The sequence below is a fragment of the Dipodomys merriami genome, unplaced genomic scaffold (genome assembly GCF_024711535.1).
Source record: "Dipodomys merriami isolate MVZ:Mamm:240054 unplaced genomic scaffold, mDipMer1.0.p SCAF_2, whole genome shotgun sequence".
Lineage (NCBI taxonomy): Eukaryota > Metazoa > Chordata > Mammalia > Rodentia > Heteromyidae > Dipodomys > Dipodomys merriami.
In genome coordinates, this window is record NW_027203381.1 from 79,491,955 (window position 1) to 79,515,317 (window position 23,363).

General features: G+C 36.8%; 1 protein-coding gene across 8 annotated transcripts in view; it reads right to left on the bottom strand.

Moving 5' to 3' along the window:
* Positions 1-191: 191 nt before the first annotated feature.
* Gramd1c (GRAM domain containing 1C) overlaps positions 192-23,363 on the bottom strand; it is a 67,451-nt gene continuing 44,279 nt past the window's right edge. For 7 of the 8 annotated variants that reach the window (XM_070030206.1, XM_070030208.1, XM_070030209.1 and 4 more), the window contains 10 exons: positions 21,623-21,785; positions 15,814-15,951; positions 13,568-13,686; positions 10,681-10,823; positions 9,684-9,787; positions 8,151-8,324; positions 7,111-7,168; positions 4,056-4,166; positions 3,713-3,818; positions 192-2,078 (listed from right to left, as the gene is read on the bottom strand). In XM_070030206.1, coding sequence (XP_069886307.1) covers positions 1,998-2,078; positions 3,713-3,818; positions 4,056-4,166; positions 7,111-7,168; positions 8,151-8,324; positions 9,684-9,787; positions 10,681-10,823; positions 13,568-13,686; positions 15,814-15,951; positions 21,623-21,785 — 1,197 coding nt within the window. In that variant the 3' untranslated portion in view covers positions 192-1,997. The remainder of the gene's footprint in view (positions 2,079-3,712; positions 3,819-4,055; positions 4,167-7,110; positions 7,169-8,150; positions 8,325-9,683; positions 9,788-10,680; positions 10,824-13,567; positions 13,687-15,813; positions 15,952-21,622; positions 21,786-23,363) is intronic. The other variant, XM_070030207.1, reaches the window with a different exon arrangement.

Here is a 23,363-nt window from a genome sequence, read left to right on the forward strand (position 1 = left end):
TCTGCGGGTGCTGAAACGAAATTGCCCTCCGTCCGATTCGGATTTTATTTTACAGATTGTAGGCCCACATCAACATTTTCACGGCCTTAGGCATTTTAGTTGGCTTTTTGTTTGTGTGACTGTTAATAGAAAGGTGATGTGCTGAGGTGTTGGGTTTTTAAGCAGAAGAAAAAGGAAAATTATAACTCAGACATGTTGGTTTTTATTGACATAGTTAACATAACAGGTTCAAATTGTTAATTGCTTTCTGCTCCTGTATTTATTTTTTTTTAATTTCTAAAGCAAGTTGGGTAGTGTTTGAGGTCTGACACAAAGTACACATTTTTTAGAGCAACCACAAAAATAATTATTTTTGTGAATTTAACTCTTGCTCACAGCCTCTGTTTCATAAAATTGCCAATGCCCCCCACGCCATGCAAACTTCAGGGAGATGAAATCGAATCCTTAGTTTGAGAATTCACCCGGAGAGACCCATTTACTTTCTGACCAAGTCAATATTTCATTCCAAACAGACATCTCAAAAATGACTTCTGTGATGTCAGGGCTTTGGTGATACGGGTACTGGGAAACTTTAAAGATAATAATTGTTCAAACTATATAACAATATATGTGTGTGTGCCAGAGAGACCGGAAGAGGACAAAACAATACACACTGAACTTTTCCTAACTCTTGAAAAAGTCTGACTTCAAGTCAGTTCACAAAGTCCTGATTTTCATAAGCTATAATGTATTGAGACATAAACAAAAAGCCTTTTTATCAGAGCCCATTAGCTGGGCATCCACTAGCCACTAGCTACTCAGGAGGCCAAAATCTAAGGTTCAAAGGCAGCCCAGGCAGAAAAGTCTGTGAGACTCATCACCAGTCAACCACCAAAATGCCAGGAGTGGAGCTGTGGCTCAAGTGATAGAGTGCCAGCCCTGACCAGAAAAAGCTAAGGGACAACGTCCAGGCCCTGAGTTCAGCCCCAGTTCTAAGTACAAAACAATAACAAAAAAAGCCTCAGCTTATGTCTCACAACATCAGTCCATAAACTTGCGTTGGGACATGTATTTCCCAAAAGTTTTTAAGAACTATAAAGTTTGTATCTGACGTATAACTAAGAACAGACAATATATACACATTATACATACAAGCATAAAGAATGAAATCAATACATAGCTAAAAGTAATACACAAATTATTTTCAACAAGATAAATCACTTTCTTTTGAAAGACTGCTAAGCTGAATTTAAACTTAGTTCAAAGATGTATTTGATCTGTCACTAAATGCCCAGATTTTAACATACTCTGGTTTTATAACTTAAGAAGCTGGTTCTTCATTTTGAGCTCTAGTGTCCCACACATTTTTTCCCTAAATTGCTTCTTCTATTTTTTGATATATGAGAAAGATCGCCTCACTTCTGCTGTCTAAATAAAAAAATAACCATTTCTCTCATAAAGATACATATAGCTGAAGAATCTTTCTGATAACAATTATCAACATGCAGATTCAAAAGATTTAACTATTAAATTTGCATGCTAAATAAATAAAACATCACAATATTTACAAGATACAAACCTAATAATGTTGTAAAAACCAATCCTTCAAAATTAATAATGATTAAGAGGGGTTTTTTTGTATCTACTATAACACAATCTATGGAAAACATGGTCATTCAGTGCTGACAGACAAATTTAAAAACTTCAAGCCTCACCATAGAAAAGAAGCTGTACTACTCAATTCAAAGAGAGTCTCCTTTTCTTTTTGTATCACAGATTTTCAACACCAGAATGTATTTCATGGTTCACTGGAGAAATTCACAGTTTAAAAATATCCATAGGAAGTAGAAGAATAGATTTGGGAAGCTATCAGAGAATAATTATCAAGTAAATGTTATTTAAAAGAATGCTGGCATTAGAAATTCCAAGAAGAAAAGAGTAGAAATAATAACAATTAAAATCCTTCATCCTGTTTTGTTTTAGTTCCTGGTATCTTCAATGTTTTCGTCTTAAGATCACTAGCTTTCAACAGCCATGCCAGTCTTGTTCTTATTGAGTAGATCGAAGGTTTTCTGAAGCATAATAAGTGAGCTCTTAAGCTGCAAAGAAAATTAAATTTGAAAATCAGATTTTTACATTTTTCTGGCTTTATGCCAAAAGTTTACAACTGTGTTTGATCACAGTTTGATCATAAATTTTTGTTTTTGCCAAAGCCTAAGTCAAACAATATAGAACACCAAATTCCTTTCATTTTCTCCTCTTTATTTGGGGTTCCTGGGGTTTGAAATCAATGCCTTGTACTCAGTAAGCAAGCATGCTACACTTGAGCAACGCTCCCAAGAAATAGGACTGTAGTGTATTTTTCAGATAGGCTGTCAGCTTCTCCCCCTTCCACTTTCCCCCTCAACTTTGCTCCCATCCACCGCATGCTCTCCACCCCATACCCAGCTTCATCCCAGCCCCAGAGCAATGAGGCCAAGGGCCAAATGACCATAGCCTGAAATCCCAACTGTGAGCCTAAATAAGTCTTTCATCCTTTGTTATTCTCAGTATTTTGTCATATCATGACAGCTGACATCTAAATAATAGAAATGGTAAGAAGTCAGAAGAGTCATGGAGGGCAGAAATCACCAACTATACAAATGATGAAAGTTCTCAGAATTACAGAGCACTAAAGAATCATACTCAGAACCCTGACAATAGACTCCAAATTCTAATATCAACCCTGAAAGCCAAAAAGAAAAAAAAAAAAAGAAATGCCTTCCAAGTTCTGAAGAAACATTACTTCCCATCTAGAACTCTATCCGCCACCAAACCATTAAGCTAGGTAAAAAGTAGCATTTTTTTTTCTTCAGATAGTTGAACTCTTCCAAACATAAGCAGCTATTTTAAAAAGGTGTGCTTCATTAAAAGAATATAAGGGTTGGGACCCAGCTCAGTGGTAAAGCACCTGCCTAGTATGCCTCAGTCCCTGAGTTCTATTCCCAACATAGCAAAAAGAAGAAAAAAAAGAGAAAAGGAAACGAAGGAAGAGAAACATGGGAAGCAGAGAAGACACCAGGAATGCCGGCACGATATCTGTATAGCCAGCATAGAGAACCTCAGGATCTAATGAGCCAGTCAGAAGGCTCTATCAGTGAATAATGTTTTTGATGGGATTTTAAAACAGAATTAGGAAATAAAAATGTTTATATAATTAATGTTGGCACAATTAATACACTGATAGGGAATTCAAAACACTGCCCAAATCATAGGCCAGGTCATCATAGCAATTTGAATATCTAACTTGGTCAAAACAAAGCAAACATTGAGTATTCATCTAACCAAAATTAATGTTAAACTTCATGGAGAGGATCATAGGAGTCGGAAATGTCCAAAAGTGGAAGTGAGGAAGAAAATTACATCCTTTTTTAGAATGAAAAATCATGAAGACTCACATACATGCTTGTTAATACAGAGAACCACAAAATAATAACCTAAGTGTATTTATTGTCATTGGGAAAGGAATGGCAGAAGGTGCTAGGATCACCATTTTTCTGAACAGACCTATACAACAAAACTTCACTTTTCAAGTGATGAAGTGATTTTCACTTTAAAAATAAAACTTAAAAAGCAGATGGGTGGAGAGGATTAACTTTCTGCAAATAATGTAGTAAACATTCTCTCACAACCAGAGAAACCCAGTCACATGTATTTAGAGGTGCCGGGGCCTGTAAGGCAAAGGTTTATATACCTGCTCTAGCATCAGTATGGAATCTTGAAGCACCCCCTTTAAACGATGGGCTTGATCTTTGCTCTTTTGAATATTTTCTGTTCTTGAGACCATATCAGAGACCAAACTGGAAGAAAAATATTATCTTCAAAATCAAGTATAGCTTCTGATCTTTCATTTCCAAAACTTATTGCATCCCCAAATTGCAAACAAAGCATGACATTAAACAAATAAAAAAAGCCATTGTGACTATAGGATAGTTGTTAGCGGACCAGAATTTCTGAAACTGGAATTTGATTTTCTGTAACTGAAGAACTGTTGAAGTAATGTGGTTTAAAAAAACAATAGGGAAGGAGCTACTTACTTTAATGATTTCTCTTCTTGGAGATGGAGACGGTAAAAGGACTGAGCAGCATATTCTATTTTTGACAATTTCATAAACAGTGTCACATTCAACAAAACCAGAAACAGCAAACTAGACAGAGCAAATGAAACCTGGTTAATCCATACATATCCAGACTTCGTGCATTGCTAATGCAGAATACACATGCAAACCAGGTGGGGGAATACACCCCTGTACTCCCAGCAATCCAGTGGTGGTAGGAAGAGGAAGATAAAGACTCTGAGGCCCAGCAAAGGCTGGACCTTGTCTCAACATATCTGTCTCCCCTCATCAAAAAAGGAAAAACTATAAATTTATTTACACATGAAAAAGCTTCAGAAATGTACGTTATCTAGAATGTTGTTCAGTTGTTAAATTTTCCCCATTTTATTATATTATTATGTGCATGTTAAAGAAAAGGATGGAAAGTAAATTAGTCCTTGAATGTGTTGGGCTTGTTTCCTACAATCTTTTCTGTTTGCTCCAATCCAAGCCAGTGTTGCTGTGCGACCACCAGCTTAGAAATCTATCGGGTAAGCTTTCAGATCTATTTTGGGTACTTTGGCTCAAGCAATTACATACCCATAATGCTGCATTTCAGAAAGGAAATGAAGATCGATATGGAGCTGATCTTAGGAAGATCATGACCTAACTCTTATTCCCAGTAGAAACTGAAATTTTCTTTTTTTTTTTTTTAACTATTCAGCAATACTTTTTTTCTTGCTTGTCATGGACAAAATATCAATCCTAAATATACACTAATGATGTCAAATACAAAAATTTATGCTAAATGAATTTAATGTACAGTATTGGTTTTCACAACAGCCTTTCAAGTGAGTAAGTGGACACACCCACATGCAAATACGTAAGTAGCATCATATCTTGCTACTTATTTTATTCTGTTAAAATATTTACTTGCCTATGAGTGTGGATGGACGGAAAAACTGAGAGAGAATGAAGGAAGGGGTGACACTGTCCAAAAAGAAATATACTTGGAGGGAGGGAACAGGGGGAGATGAGAAGGGATGGGAAGGGGAAACAAAGGAGGAGGCTACAATGCTTGATAAGAAATGTGCTCATTACCTTGGTCATGTAATTGTAACGCCTCTGTACAGTATTTTCACAATAAAAGAAAAGAACTGAAATAAAAAAGAAATATAATCCGTCCCTGACTTATGTAACTGTAATCCCTGTGTACAGCTCCTTTATAATGACAATAAAAAAGGAAAAAAAACCCAGTAACTCAAAAAAATATTTACTTGTCTTTAAATAGATACGTATATTGGAGCTAAAGGTGAAGCTCAGTAGTAGAGTAACTGCATAGCATATTCAAGACCCTGCGTTCAATCTACACACACACACACACACACACACACACACACACACACGTATAATTCATCTTTATCCATCAAGAAAAGGATTTAAGAAAAAAATTAAGGGTAACAAAAACATCAAATCTGTGAAGTTATTATGGCACTGAACTGATCAACATTTCAATATTTGAGTATAAATTTCTGTCAAGTAATGCCAAAAAAAACACCCTGGTATTTGAAGCTGAAAATTGTCATAGCAAACTGAAGGCTTTTAAAAATAAAACTCAAAGGAATCACAAATATTTTCTATATCCTAAAATCTATAAGAAAAAAGTAGTTCATACAATAACTTTATGCCAAAATATGACTACACATAATGTATCACACTGAGATGATCAATTTGGTTGGAACTATCTTAAATTTCATATAGGGCCATGTAGATATAAGCACTCTAAATATAACTGGCTCTGTAGATCCCCATAATGTTCCCTAAGATTTCAAATGATTGCCATAGTATTTCTTACCCTGTTACTCTCAGAACACTTGCATCAGAATGATCTGGGGTGTGTGTTTTAAAGTATTGGTGCCTGGATCCATAGGTCAAGACTTACTAATAAACCATTTCCTGGGACTGGGGCTGAGAAATCTACGTTTTAGCAAATTCTCCAGTAAATGGCAAGAACAACTGATCAAATAAGTTAAACATATCACTGGGATTTTATCAGCATAAATAGCTAAGATAGGTAGAGACAGACAGACAGACAGACAGATACATACATACATACATATAAATACATAGAATATATATTACACACATATATACATGAACATTTATATGTTCATTTATGGAACATTTCATTAAAACCTATGATAATACAAACAAAATTGATTAAAAATAAAAACACTGAGCCGGGCACCGGTGGCTCACGCCTGTAATCCTAGCTACTCAGGAGGCTGAGATCTGAGGATCGCGGTTCAAAGCCAGCCCGGGCAGAACAGTCCATGAGACACTTATCTCCAGTAAACCTCTAGAAAACTGTTAAGTGGCACTGTGGCTCAAGAGGTAGAGTGCTCGCCTTGAGCTGAAGAGCACAAGGACAGCACCCAAACCCAGAGTTCAAGCCCCGCAACCGACAAAATAAATAAATAAATAAAAATAAAAACATTGGTTCAGTACATATTATGCAATTCTGAAAATCAGACATCAGAAATCTTACATAGGACTTTTATATTATTTATTGTGTGATTTACCAACACTTGGAATGAACAAATTCATTTTTTGTCTGGCCTAGAGTTAACCCATGTTCCTGTATGAGCAGTGACACCTGGTTAATAATGGAAAACTTCTTTCACTGATTACCTGAACTGAACATCTTTCTTTTGTGGTCATTCATGTAATATGAAATCTCCCTCCCTGATCTATTGCTCAGGTACTCTGACATGTAAATGCTATTGTATTTGAAATGCCATATCCATTTTTTATAGTTAGTATATAGAAAAATGATGGGTTTGTGTTTAGTTCTGTATAAAAATGATGGCTTTTTATGTACTTAGTGATGTACATACAAGCTTAAAAAAATCTGTCAGACTAAAACCTGTAAGACTGCTGATTTAGTAGGCCAATATTGGTTATATTTCTACCCGAACGCATCTGAATTCTATTGGGAGCTGGTCAGAGGTCAATGAAGACACAAGCAAAGGAGGCATTCATAAAAATTACTTACAAAAAACTCATCACCACAATAAGAGCAATGTTATAGCTTTCCACTTCCTTTTTCTTTCCTGAAGATCACAAAAGACTGAATTAATGCTGATAATTTAATATTTACTTGAAAATAACTAGAAAATTTATTTCTAAAGACAAAACAACTTAAGGTAGCACATTCTCTTCACCCCTTTTTTGATTTCTAATATTCTAGCATAGTATGAAACAAACAGTGAGAAAACTTATAGAAATCCTTTGAATTGGAGTATATTACAAATTCATTTACTCGAGTAAGAGATTCTATGCATCATGTATGATAGATAGCCAAGTACTATCTCTACAAATCGTTCTTGAGCTGGTTTATATCCAGTACCTCTCTTTTAAACATTTTCCTCACCAGTCACTGTTGCCTAAGCTTTAAATTCCAAAATTAAAGAGCCACTAATCAAACTGTGGGTAAACATATTTAAGCTAAGACATAACCTAAAGGTAATGTACAGGTGGAGAAGGTGTGACAGCTTTATAGCTCAGAGAGAGTGGGCATTACAGTGAATAAAAAGTAAAATGTCTTCAAAATTGCAAGTCGGGATAATAAAAGCCAAGTTCCATCTTCCCAGTTTTCCTGAGCTGGCCCTAACAGGGAGTATGGGGAGAAAGGTGTGTGTTGGGACAGAGGCCAGCTGGGGAGCACCAACAGTCTAAGGGGCAGCTGTAAGGGAATGCTATTCCAATCAGTGCTATATGAAAAGATTTGGGTACAGGGCTGTTGGATGTAAGACTATTGAAAACATTCAATTTTTAAAATGCTGTGTAGGGCAACTAAAACAATATTATTGCCCTACACCTGCCATTTTCAATCTCCTTTTTATTTTTCTATAGTAGTAGTAGTCTTTAAGGAACTCAGGGTATGATAAAGATGACCAAAAAGAAGGGGTGAAAGGCAGACCTCTTTAAAGGACCTATCTGATAAACAAGAGGCACCTTATGCTTCCTACAACTAAGCTATTTGATTTGTTCACAACCCAGGTAATAACAGATGGAGGAGGCAGTAACAGCTACCTGGATTGCCTTTGGCCTCCGAGCCCATATCTCCAGATGAACGCTGAGAAGAAAGCTTAGGAACTGATTCTGCCATTCGGTTGAATGTTCTCCTTCTCCTTCTGAGCCCGCCGAGTTTTCCAGGCTCCTCAATGGACTGATTTAACACAGATTCTTCCAATAACAAATCTGACTCTTAAGAAGGAAATTAGATATAGGGGAATCATCTCAATGATAAGATACAAGCATTTTATTGTTTGTTTAATCTCGGATAACGTTAATTATTCCTTAGGTTCTTATGGCCTAGATTCAAACTTTACTCTTAATGAAAAGCTTGGGAGAGTACAATGACCCTGAAATAAGGTTTATTATTTTAGGAAGAATGTGTATGAATAAATGATGGGACCATCAGTGCAAATTTGCCATGTGCTGTATCAAATATTAATGTAATGCTTTCATTTATGGAAATAGTCTACAGTCTACCCACTTACATGGGATCATTAGAAAGATTTCTAAGTTAGGTTGTGATACTTGTCTTGCTCAAAGGAAGGAGTAGGGTACAAAAGTTCCAATTGCCAATGGACGTTTGCAAGAAAGGAAGTATAGGTAAAGAAAATCCATATTTTTGTCATTTATTTCAACAATTTTATCACCTAATTATATGTAATTTTATTTTTGTGGGCAGTGGAGATTGAATTCTGGACTTCATGCTTGCTATCACTCAGTGTTTTTTTTTTTTAATTCAAAGTTCATTTTTCTAGTGGTCAGACTAATTCTTGAGTTTCATTTTCTTTGCACTTGCACAAGGAAACAGCCATCGATAATGACATGGCCAAAGGGCGAAGGCTAAGAAAATAATCAACAAGCTAAATGGTAAAGCTTTAATTTATCCTAAACTGAATGACCTGCAGCTTTTCTTCAACTAAAACAATTTTCATGTATGTAAGTCATTTCCTCATGTGTATAAAAAGAACTAGCCAAAGAAAACATCTGCATCACTTCCCCACTGATACTTAGGCATCCATCCAGTGGATGCCCAGTGGATCTGCATATGCCCACGGAAGGTGCATCCAAGAAGGCAGGTATGGGGCCTTTACTCTTCAGATCCTAGTGATCACAAAGGTGTTAAGCAATCCCTTACTGCAGTCGGTGTCCTGACTGATTGCGGAGATACAGAGTACGGCAGCTCTGAACTGGGTGAACTTAGGAAAGTCACTTAACTATATGTTGTGTTTCAATCTCTTCTGTACTAACATGGAAAAACTACTTCACACAATTGTTATGAGTATGAAATATTCATAAATATTAATAATGCACATAAGGCTTTATTATATGTTTGAATATAATACAGCATTATATAAGTGTTTGTTAGACCCATCAAAATTGGAAGTTTTAAAATTGCTCAATCTCTAGAGCAAGGGAAATTGAAACCACTTTAGTGAGTCATTCCAACACTATCTACTGGGTCCTGCTATGAACCTAAATTGAGAATCAATCCAGTTTGTTAGTAAGTGCAATCTTGATTAAAACAGATGCATTGAAAACTTTACAAACCAAGCTGTTTGAAATAGGTCTCCAATGAACCCCAGGAATTTTTCTCAATTAAAGATTTGACAAGGCCCCATGGTTGTTTTCTGTATTTCACATCTGTGGAAACTCTAAAAGGATCAGAAAGGAAGAAGACTCTTTATTTAAAGATATACTTCAGTTATATTAGTATTGCAATTAAAGGTAGGATAACATTCCAGGGAAAACCAAAAGGATTCAAATTCATTAAGGTTATAAAAATTTGTTTGCTGATAATGACTCCTTAAAAAAACTATTGTGAGCTGCTTATAATTTCATCAAATTTTCCTTTTAAGTACTTGCTATTTTATTTCCTTTTCTAGCTCTGAATTTTCTTTCTTAAATAGCAAGTAGGACCCAAATAAATGCTAACTGTCTGAAACATTCAGTATAAAAATACCTCCACTGGTCACATACTAATTGAAAGTTAAATTAACCAAGAATAGGTCAAACATATAATGGGCCATTACTCTTTAATAAATCAACATGCCTTATATCCCACTGCAGCTGAGTCAACTTCTACTCACCATATGCTCCTCCACCCCTACTTTTAAACAGGGTCATGTGACAGGTTATGACCAATGGGAATGTGAGCACATTTCCATAGCTTTCTCTTTCTATGGCAGTGAGTGATACTTATTCTAAATTATGTAGCTCCAGGATGCCAAAGCCTCCAATCAACTGGCATCCCACCCATCTTCTGACCATACTGATATAAAGCAAGAAATAAAGCTTTGTTGCCAATGACTCACTCCTATAATCCTAGCTACTCAGGAAGCTGAGGTCTGATGACTGCTGTTCGAAGCCAACCCAGGTAGGAAAGTCAATGAGACTCTTATCTCCAATTAACCACCAAAAAAACAGAAGTGGAGCTGTGCCTTAAGTGGTAGTGCACACAGATGCATACAAAAGCTATGTTGAGTAAAGGCTAACAATTCAGGAATAATGTTATGAAGGCATAACTCACTAATTTTTCGCAGCTTACCTCAGCTTGCATTTCTGTCTTGCAGATCGGATGATGCAGTATCTGTTCAGGGTATAGAAGTAATCATGGTAGGGGACATCATGTGTCAGAACCTCTGCATCTACTATATAAAATTGTGCTTCCCGGCTTTCTTTATAGAGTGTCTGCCAAAACATGATTGAAATGTTTGCATGTACAATTTAAATATTTTATGTTTCTTGGCAAGTTAAACTTATATACTATAATGGCTTCTAAGAAATTACAAAAAATATGAGAAGTCTATTACTAAGCTAGCAGAAAGACCCTCCAGGTCCTAGGCTGTGCTGCCTAGGAACTGAAAAAGTAGATATGTACAGAAATATATATATATGCTACCTCTTGCCATTTCATTATACAAGTGAATATTCGCTTAGACATAGACAAGGGAAAAGAATCATAATATCTATTCATTCATATTTATTAGTTTATGAAAGTTGCAAATTAAAAAGAAGCTAATAATTCAAGACTCAAAGGGCTAGGGGTATAACTCAATGGTAGAACACTTGCCTAGCATGGGTAAGGTCCTAGGTTTGATTCATCAGCACCATAAAAACTTTTTTAAAAAATTCAAAAATCAATGAACAATATAAGCACTTCACCCAAAATGCATCCAAGTTTCACAAAACCAAACTTCACCAAAAAAAAAAAAAAAAAAAGCACAGAAGTTGCCAAGTGTCAGAGGTTTGCACCTATAATCTGAACTACTTAGGTGGTTGAGAAAGTGAGGTTCACAGTTCCAGGACAGACCAGGCAGAAAAATGCACACAACCCCTCCCCAACTGACAGCTGGGCATGGGAGTGCATGCCTGTTATTCTAGCTATAATGGAAAGCCTAAAATAGGCAGATCGAAGCCCAGGCATACACAGCCTCAGCAAGAAGCAAGACTATCTCAAAAATAATGCATAAAAAATAGCAGAACACTTGCCAATCAGGCACACAGTCCTGAAGTCAAACGCCAGTACTGCCCCTCAAAACAAATAAGTGGGGGTAACAAGACACCATATATCACTTTCTGTAAACAACCTAAGTAGCTAATACCTAAACCTTTCTTATGGTAACAACTACTTTTCTACCTATCCTCCTTAGGCCAAAAAGGTTCCCATAGTTATCGAAGAGTCTCCTATACCAAAAATACCAAACTCTTCTAAGAAATGCCATCCTTTTTAACATTGATGAACAAAACTGCAAGAGCGCACATGTTAATAGGAATCTGTACTATACTTCTGAATTGGCCAAACATAAAGCACTCTAAGAATGTGCCCCGCTGGGCATCATAGAGGAGAGTTCCATAGTTATGTTTACGTCTTAAGAACTCATCATTAGCGGGCACCAGTGGCTCAGCCTGTAATGCTAGCTACTCAGGAGGCTGAGATCTGAGGATCATGATTCAAAGCCAGCCTGGGCAGAAGAGTCTGTGAGACTCTTATGGCCAATAAACCATTAGAAAACCGGAGTGGCGTTGTGGCTCAAGAAGTAGAGCTGAGGAGTGCATGGATAGCGCCCAAGCCCAGAATTCAAGCCCCACGACTGCCAAAAAAAAAAAAAAAAAAATCATCTTTCCTATCTTACCAGACATCTAGTAATGTGGCCTTCCCCATTGACATAATCCTGTCAGATTTTATAAGTTCCTTACTAAATCTACAATGAAAAAAATGAACATAATCCTCATGAGCTTATCAACTACTTTCAATACCAATAACTACTGCGGGTCGTGTTTCACCCCAGGCATCAATTAGCTTTTCCCATAAAACCTCTGCATATCTCTTTATTAATTCTTCAGTATATCTCTTTTAAAGTAACTAATGCGAGCTGGGTGCCAGTGGCTCACTCTGAATCCTAACTACTCAGGAAGCTGGGATCTGAGGAATGTGGTTCAACTCCAGCCCAGGCAGGAAAAGTCTGTGCAACTTATTTCCAATTAACCAGAAAAAGCTGGAAACAAAGGTATGTCTCAAGTGGTAGAGCACTAGCCTTGAGCAAAAAAAGCTAAAAGACAGTGTTCAGGTCCTTAATTCAAGGCACAGTACTGACACAAAAAATATAATACCAGGCTGGGAAGGTGGCTCAGTGGTAAAGCGCTTGCCTTGCATGCTTGAGGCCCTGGGTTCGATTCCTCAGCACCCATAAGCAAAAAAACAAGCCAGAAGTGGTGCTATGGCTCAAGTGGTAGAGCGCTAGCCTTGAGCTGAAGAGCTGAGGGGCAGCGCCCAGACTCAGAGTTCAGGCCCACGACCGGACCCAAAATAAAAACCAAAACAAAAAATATAATACCTAACATATTCTTTAAGGCTGAAGATGTAGATCAGTAATACAAGGGCTTGCCTAATATGCATAAGGCCCTACATTCAACCCCCAATGACACAAAACAAAATAGTTAATGATATTATAATATCATTATTACACATAAGAACATTCCCCAGGGCTGGGAAGGTGGCTCAGTAGCAGAGTGCTTGCCTTGCATGCATGAGGCCCTGGGTTCGATTTCTCAGCACCACACAAACAGAAAAAGCCAGAAGTGGCGTAGTGGCTCCAGTGGGAGAGCACTAGCCTTGAGCTGAAGAGCTGAGGGACAGTGCCCAGACCCAGAGTTCAGGCCCCACAACTGACCAAAAAAAAAAAAAAAAGAAAACCAAAATCATGTCCCAAAACTCAAAAAACAGGTGGTTTGTTTAACTAGGGTAAAGTTGATTATGGTTTTAGGACTTGAAAGTCTCATCTCTTTCATCCTATAAATGTTTCTCCCCTTCTTTTTCTTGTCACTTATTTGTTACTTATTGGTTGAAATTGTGTTATAAACTGGCCTCTCCAATAGACATCCTTTCTTTTGCCCACACATAGTCTTCTGGAATACTGCTGAAAGAGACATACCTGCTTTTCAGTGGCAGCAGTACACTTCCCCGTGAGTGGATTATTAAGGATGATAGTGTAGGTCATGGTTCTCAGTTGATCTCCTGAAGATTCGACAGTCCAAGGGGTAGATACTACATCTAATCACAGCCAACAGGAAACAAATCAATTCTAGAAATTTGAAGCCATGTCTTCAAATGGAATTCAAGGGGGTGGTAGAGTGGCTTACTAACATGCACAAAGCCCTGAGTTCAAATCCCAGTACCACCAATTTTTTTTTTCAAAAAAGATATACAAGTTTGATGCTCAGGAAAAGGTCCCAAGAGCAGCATTATAACTTGCAATTATGAGTAGATTCTCCTTTGGGGAAAAGCTGACTAATTTTAGGTCTATCTACCTTATGATGTGTCTATTGGACTTAATCAGAAACCCATTGTTAAAAAATATTTTTATGATATCAAATCGTGGATACAATCATCCATGTTGAAACCAAATATGATTCAGACAACAAACGCAATTTTGTGGCAAAATAAAAACAGTATAACATGGAGTAGGAGAAACACTAGATCTCACTGACGTAGGCAGGAACTCCCTGAGTAGAATTCTAGGGGTTCAGCAAATAGAATTAGCAAATGAATTGCCCAAGCTTAAAATCTTCTGCACAGCAAAAGATGTTAGTTTCACCCCTCCATACAACATCTTAACAATAAAAAAAAAAAAAAGATGGGGCTGGGAAGGTGGCTCAGTGGTAGAGCCTTGCATGCATGAGGCCCTGGGTTCGATTTCTCAGTACCACATAAGCAAAAAGAAAAAAGCGAGAAGAGGCTCTGTGGTTCAAGTGGTAGAGCGCTAGCCTTGAGCTGAAGAGCTGAGGGACAGCGCCCAGGCCCAGAGTTCAGGCCCCATAACTGGACCCCCCCAAAAAAGATATTAGTTTCCCAGCTGAAAAGACAGCCTAAATAATGGGAGATCTTTGCAAGAGCTTAATAATCAAAATGTACAAGGAGCGTAAAAATCTAAACCCCAAAAAGCAATAACGCAATTAATAAAAGGGCAAAGGAGTCAGACACTTCTCGAAAGAAGTACATATGACCAATAAATATATGAAGAAATGCTCAATATCCTAGTCATGAGAGAAAAACAAATCAAAACAGCATTGAGATTCCATCTTACTCCAGTCAGAATGGTCATTAATAAGAATGCAAACAATAACAAATGCTGGTGAGAATGTGGAGAAGAGGGAACCTTCGCACACTTCTGGTAGGAATGTAACTTAGGGCAATCACTAAGGAAAATCTGTATGGAGATTCCTCAAAAAAGAAAAACTACACATAGGACTACCCTATGATTTAGCCATTCCATTTCTGGACATTTATCCAAAGGATTACATGATAGGATATAACAAAAGCACCTGCATGACTTTGTTTACTTCAGTACTGTTCACAATAGCCAAATTAGGGAAACAACCCAGATGCCCCATAATGGACAAATGGATTTTTTTTTCTACCTATCTCTCTATCTACTGATACACAATGGATTATGAAATATTATGCAGTCATCAGGAAGAATGAAATTACGTCATTTGGAGGAAAATGGGTAGATCTGAAAAAAAGTCATACTGAGAAAATTAGTTTCATCTTTAAAACCTGTATAAAGAAATTACATAGCATGAGCTCTTGGAGCTGACTTCTTTGGCTTCACATGTGTCTATGTGATTTACTCATGATTATGAGCAACAGTAGTCTGTTGTTGAATTATATACAGTTTTGTGGAAATTGACACAATTCTACTACTGATGGATGTGTGAAATGTTGTAGGTTTGTGGCCACAATAAGCCACTACCCTAAACACTGGTAGATGTCACTCTGAGTTCATATGTGCCCACTTCTAATGGCCACACCTAGGAGTAGGGCGGCTAAGTGAGAATTCACAGCTTTAGGAGACATGGCCAAACCATTTGGCAAAGTGGTTGTTCCTATTTATTACTCCACCCTGTTGAATTATGTTCAATCCAACTGGATTATGTACAATTTGAACAGATATAGTTTTACTTTTTACAAGGTCTGACTGAACTATAAGTAGTATCTACCTAATTACTGGTCACATGAGAATCTGACCAAGCATTTAACTGCTACTTTATAGATCACCAAAATAAAATCAAAGTATGTCTAATTTTTACAACTATGTAAGTCAGTTTATATAGATAGCCTCAACTCTCTAAGGATAAGAGAAATATTTTCATCTTTAGGTAAGAACAAAGAACCAACCTATTATATTTCTAGAATTGGCAAATCTCTGCATAAAGCGTGAATTAGTGAAGAGCAACTCAAACATTCTCTCAGCACTGATATGGAAAACACGGTTGATATAAAGTCTTCCTTTAAGGTCTTTCTCAGGAACATTTTCTAGACAAGCAAAAATATAGACCAAAGGAGAAAAGAAATTAATGAAAGGCAATTTTAAGGTTTGGAATTTTTTTTTAATTTAATTTAATTTTATTTGTGAACATACTGTACAGAGGGGTTACAATTACATGGGCAGGATAACGCATACATTTCTTACCAAGCATTGCAGCCTCCTCCTTTGTTTACCCTTCACATCCCTTCCCTGCCTCCCCCCTCCCCTGCAATTTTTTGTGCTTTATTTTGTTTGGTACAAAATGATTTTCAAATGTGATTACAATGACCAACATATTGTTGAAAATGATTGGTACAACTTGGGGGTTGGGAAGTGAGGGGAGGGAAAGTAGGAGAAAAATGAGGGAAAGGGTAACAAGTTTGACAAGAAATGTACTTATTACATTACTTATGTAACCCCTTGGTGCATCACCTTGACAATAGAAAAAGAAAACTGAAAAAAATGACCAATATATTCTGGGATGCTATTAAAACCCCAAATTAGAATTGTATACATGTACCATAATAATTATATATCTTAGGTACACATGGTTAAGTACATAGGATCATTTTCAATTAAAACCCAAAAGACACAGAAATACTTAACTGGAACAAAAGCTGAAACTTACAGGATGGTATCTACCGTAGTAATTAGAAGGTCCTGTCTTAGAAAGCTCAAATCTATAGTAAATAGTACATCAGCAATGGGTGTATTTCTGCAGCACTCACTAGTGTGCATCCTGGATATGTCAAGTTAACTCCAGCTTCCCCAGGATAAGGACTGCTATATTTACAACCTATTCCCAATGCCACATATTAAAAGAATAGGAAATCCTCCTGAAAAGTACTTTCCAAAGCTAAACAATGCCCAAAGGAATGCTACATTTATAATAATGATGTTGTAAACTACTGGCCACAAATAAAGCAGTACCTGATCACCTCTCACACATCCTTGGAAACATTAGCTAGAATTGCTCAAACTTACACGGTACTGACCATAGCACTGTGCTAAGCACCTTACATGTACTAACCTGTCTTGTCTACACTGCAGTTCTCTGAGAGAATTCTCAGAATCACCAACAGTCCACCATGAGTGACTAATCTGAAATTTCAGTGCCATAGTACATAAACATAAGCTCTTTTCATATTTTATTTTTTATAGTATTGGGTTTTAAATTCAGGGCCTTAAACTCTATCACTAGATTCACACCTCAGTCCTTTTTGTTTTTCATTTATTTTTAGTTTTGTTTTCAGTTTGCTTTTCAGATAGGGCCCACACTTACCTGACTTTAACTTAGAAGACAATCAAAATGAAAAAAAAAAAAAAAGACAGCTAGAAATTTGAGACTGCTGAAATAAAATGCTGAAAAGAAATCTAACATGAAATTTTAATGACTTACATGTAGACAGGGATTACTCATTATTTCTATAATTAGCCCCATCAATACAGAATAAAAACTGTAACAAGGGGCTGGGAAGGTGGCTCAGTGGTAGAGCGCTTGCCTTGCATGCCTGAGGCCCTGGGTTCGATTCCTCAGCACCGAAAAAGCCAGAAGTGGGGCTGGGGCTCAAGTGGTAGAGCACTAGCCTTGAGCTGAAGAGGTGAGGGACAGCGCCCAGGCCCAGAGTTCAGGCCCCACGACTGGATCCCCAAAAAAAAAAAAACGTAACAAAAATCTCCCCAAATTTCAAAGTCAAGCTCTAAGAATTATCTGTGTAAGTCATCTGTCAATCTTCCTGTATGGGATACAGTATAGTTAAATACAAGGTCAATAATCTGCAAATCAGAAAAACTTTCAGCTCCAGCTTCATACCCAACCGTTGCTATTTCTACCTCATTAAATGATTCTGTTTCTATTTTGCCACACGTACAAAGAACTTCGAGATACTGGGTAGATAATGATTCACCTTCTCCTTACAACAATACTACATATGTAGACAAAAACAATTTGCTGCGATTTCCAATAATAGCCCCTTTGGTATAGGAATATGGCAGAGAAATTAGACAGTTTGCTAAGGTTTTATGGGGTTAGTTCTCAGTTAGATTTGAGAAACTGCTTTTACAAACATAGAAGTAATATATGTTCATTGTAATAAATCACTCCAATATACACAGAGAAAGGAAATAACAATAGGTGATTCTATTGATGTGGCTCATTTCTTCATGGGAACTGTCCAGATTTGTAATTATATTGGTGGCTTATCCACTTGTTTATTATTTCTCTCTTGCACCTAAGTTCTATGTGACGAGGGAATGTTAATTTTAAACACCTGTGTAAAGTCAGGGCCTGGCAAATACGGAATGTTTATTTTTAAATGAGTAAGTTACTAGTGAAAGTGCTGAAAAATCTAGTTTTATTTATGCATTTTTATTTATGCATTTTTTTCTTTAATTTTTTTCAAATTTAGGATATTCCCAAAGATCCTTGTCTTTTTTCTATACAAGGAGCCAATCCAAAATATTGCATTGCAATAAGTTATTACATATACTATACATATATTTTTGACAGTTTCCAGATCTACTTATTTTTATGCAAAGGAAACAATTTGTCTTCTTCACTGCTAAATCTCCATACATAACATGTTTTCCTTATCCATTCATCAGTTCATGGGCACCCTAGGCTGATTCCATAACTCACTTACTGTAAATAGCTCTGAAATATTATGAGCATGCAGCCATCTCTACAGTAAGCTGACTTCGATTCTTTTGGGTGTACACTCATAAGCAGTAACAACTGGATCATGTTTTTCGTTTTTTAAGGAACCCCATACTGACTTCCATCCTTTTCTCTACCACACACACTCACCAGCATTTATTGTTTGTTGGTTGTTTTTTTTTTTTTTTGATGATGGCCATTCTGTCTGGTGTGAGATGGGAATATCAATGATGTTTTATTTATATTTCTTTAATGGGTAAGGAGACACAACATTTTAAATATATTTGTTGGGCACCAGTTTGCCCAGAACTCATTTTTTTAAGCATAGAAATATCTATAAAAAGAAGCACTTTTCAATCTTGGTGGGTTCTAAATGGCCTAATCAGGAAGATTATGAAGGTCCTTAAAAAGATGCCTGACTGGGCAGGTCTTCATCTAATGTTCCCTATCTAGGCTGCAGATAAACGCGTATCAAAGAGACCACTTCAGTTCCTGTTCCATAAGACTTTTTACAGTGCTCTATTGAGTCCTGCCAGGGATACCTGTGTCTCCCAAAAGCTATACCACATGAAGGGCAGATGAGGGAAAATGGAGATCAATCTGCCCACAAAAAAATACATTGAAATGCTCCTATTTTAAATAAGAGGATGATGTTTAGCTTAAAGTAATCAGCCACTGATCCAGCCTTCTCTATACTCCCCACCACCCACCCACCTCCAAATCCCTTGGGACAGTTGAACTTTGATATGTCCCATTTTCTCCCTGGTTCACTTACTTCAAAAGTATCTTTTTAATTTTACAACTTTGAGGAATTTTTTAATAGATTCATTTTTGTGTCCATTTGCTAGATCTGACAAGCTCGTGATTTTGGAACCCTCTTAGGGGTGGATTGTAACCTAATGACAATTTAAAGGAAAAAAATAATTATTCTACACACCTTAAGGAAACTAGAAGGCAGAGAGCCACCTATGGCAGATAAAGCCAAGAGGGTTTTTTAAAGAGCACCAATAAGAAGTAAACTAATGAGGTTTCACATACAATAGGGAAATTCCAATACTATTATTCTATATTTCTAGACAATTATTTATTTCTACAAAGGTTTTATGAGTTTTACTCCTGCTCCCTACACAACTTCTCGTTGTTGTTACTTTTATGGGAACTCACTAGAGAAACTATCTTTTGAGACCCATTCTTACAAAAGAACAGGTGAAAAAGAAAAAAAAAAAATCCTCATTTTGGTGTCACTTACCTGTTTGGCCACTGGGTGCCAGAGGAGATCTTCCTAAAGTCTTAAATGTGGTCAGGCAGGGTGTAACTAATCCCTGTGCTGCTGGAATGTTAACTGCCCTAATTAATTATTTAGTAACTGCCCTTGATCCTTCCCAGTTATTCCTCCTGTACCAACTTCAATTTCAATAATCTTGCAATTTAAAAATAAAAAGTCATTAAATCCCTACCTGATAAATATAAGCCTGAGTTTATTGGAACTCATAGAAAATATAGAATATAATCTGCTGTAGAGATTCCTTTTAAAAAGTAGTTTTTATTTTTATTTTTAGCCAGAGAGTCCTCACCAGAAACATACTTTGCTGGATCCCATCCAGGACTTCTATTTTCCACAATTAGAACACACCTATCTGTTGTTGAAGCCACACAGTTAGTTGAGTACTCCAAGGCTGCCCATATTCACATAATTAGGAAGCATGGGGGAGGTGAGCCTAGGCTGGCCTTGAACTCATGATCCTTTAACATCACCCTCCAGAGTGCTAGGATTACAGACAGGCACCAGCACACCTGGCTATCTACTCTTCTTCCCAGACCTAGATGCCTACAGAGCTGATGCTATTCTAGAATCCATCTTCCCTCCCCTTGAGGAGAAAGGTGACTACCTTCTGCGTCTAATGGTAAGTCTATCTCATCCTTCAGCTCCACAGTCCATGTACCTTTACCACACACACACACACACACACACACACACACACACACACACACACACACACACACACACACACACACACCATCTTTAATTTCAATCTAGAATGAAGCAAAATCTTTATTGATCTTCTAAAACCAAATATGTCGCTTTTAATGCCAAATGGAATGTTATCATTTGTCTCTGTAATAAATTTCAACTAGAACTGTTCTTCTGAAAGTGAGTTCAAATCAAATGGAATGCTTTTTAATTAAAGGAGTTGACTATCATTTCAAATTTTAAATCCAGAAGTAATTTTGATGATCTGTCTCTGCTCCTGCTTTCAAAAACTCATGCCATTATTCTACAACATAACCACAGTTCTGCACACAGAGCTGAATCCTTTTCAGAATAACATCAATGAGTAATTAAAAAAAAAGATTTCCAGAAGGAAATTTTTTATTCCTTTCTGGAAGCAATCTAATAATTTAATATTCATTTCAGGATATGCCCCTATTGTGACTATTTTTTGCATTTATAACTGTACCAAAACAAAACAGATATAGACTAATCTTTGCTAAGGTGCCTTTAAAAACTGAATGGAGGTTAAGAAGAAAGAACTAGGGGAGTATTTGCATTAAAGTGAAAAGAACACTGAGCTCAGAGACCTTGTCTAGAATTAATTCCAGTTTGTGTAGTTAACTAGCTGCATGCTTTTGATTAAAATCCTCTAGTCCTAACAGCAAATGAAGGGTAGCTCAGCTAGGCAAATAGGTCATTCTACCTATAGAATGGGAGTATCTTTCGGGCAGGCAGCATTTTGTTAAGAGATTTGCTTTTCCATTAATACTGCTCGAACTGAATTGATCCAAAGCTTGCCTTTATAAAAGCTAAATGTGATGGGAATATTCAAATTCTAGGCTCTAGAAGTAGAGATGGGTTAGATTTAGTTGCTTTTCTCCTGTTTTCTATTCTTCCATTCTCTTTCGAATTCTTTATAAGGTGAGACCATATCTAACACAACTAAATTCTCAAGCTGCCCACACCCAATACAAAGACAAATATTAAAATATATCTGAAATTTTACTTAAATTTATAATAAACTCTTTACCTTCATCCAGCGAATCTGAAGTGCTGCTTTTGTCCAGAGAAAGATATTCATTTTTATTCAAGTCCAGTGATTTTGATGGCACTCTATTTAACCTCCTTTCTGATGTTAATAAAGGACTCTTTTTAATAAGCTTCTCCTCCTGGGGCTCCTCTTTACCTAATCCCTAAAAGAAAAAAAATACAGTACAAAACTTTAAAAAAGCAGATTTGAAGCATAACTATTACAATAAGAATTTTAATATTAAAATTAATTTCTTTCAAATTCTGCTCTTTGGAAAATCTTTCTAGCATTGTGTTTGTTAGGGTTGAATCATATTTCCACTGCTGCCAAGTGGACCCATGAAATATTAGTGTGCAATAATGCCATCCTGAACTCATCTTCTTGCACTGTAATGGACAACAAATTTATGAATGGTATCTATCATATAACAACAAATCAAAGAAAGTTAACATCACATAGCCAATTTAAGTAAAAGGGAAAGGGAACAGAGGACAAAACAATGAAACAGTGGGGTGTGCAAGGGAGAGGAATCAAACCCAGTTAGTTTTTCCAGCCAATGCCTGCCCCATCATCTCTTGGAAGAAAACTCACCCATCTCTCAAAACCAGTAACTAGAGCAGAAAGGGAAACAAAATAGAGAAAGAAGTCGTATTAGGGTAGAGTGAAGAGAGAAGACTCAAAGGGAAGTTAATATCATAGTAAATTCATAATGCAATCAAATTTGCTGTCAAGAGACTCAGAGAATAAGTATTAAAATATATTCAACATACAATGCATCTATAGTTTCTCAGAAAATTTAACAAAGAAATGTCATTTCTACAGTAAGAATGCTATTGCTAGGTCAGTATTATAATTGCTTAGTACAGCAATGTAGAAAATCTGTATAAACTGCGCAGTAAAGTATACTTTCCTGCACTGTCTGTGTATACACTGGAAGCAGCAAAAAGCATACACAAAACCATCCTGCTTTCCGCCCAAGAGATTCTGAGAAGCAGCGCCCAGAGAAGCAGGTCCAGAGAGAATACAGCTTTCTCTTGGTAAGCAGGAAGGACAACAACAACAATTTATTTTCTTATTTTTTTTAAACAATCCTCATGCTGATTTTATTTATTTATTTATTTATTTATTTTTGAGCTTTATTTATTAGTAGTTGTTGTTGTTTGTTAGTCGTGGGGCCTGAACTCTGGACCTGGGTGCTGTCCCTCAGTTCTTCAGCTTAAGGCTAGCACTCTACCACGTGAGCTACAGTGTCACTTCCAGCTTTTTCTGTTTATGTGGTAGTGAGGAATTGAACCCAGGGCCTCATGCATGCAAGGCAAGCGCTCTACCACTGAGCCACCTTCCCAGCCCCACTACAACAATTTATTAAAGGATTAACTAGCCTTATCAGAGTGCTGATGTTTAAAGTACAAATTACTGAAAAAAAAAATCAAGAGTTAGTCTATTTGGGAATACCACACTAGAAAACAGCAACCAACCCAGGGCTTTTTTTTTTTTTTTCTGGTACTAGAGTTTGAACTCATGGCCTGGCACTCTACCTGTTGAGTCATGCCTCTAGCCAAGCTTTTTGTTGATTATTCCTTGGAGATAAAGAATTTCAATGATTTTTCTGTCTGAGCTGGTTTTGAGCCTCAGTCCTCCAGATTTCATCGTCTTAGGTAATTAGAATTACAGGTGTGAGCCACTGGTACCCAGCTTAACCTAGAGTCTTTCTAACAGATGTTAGGCTGAGTAAATTTCT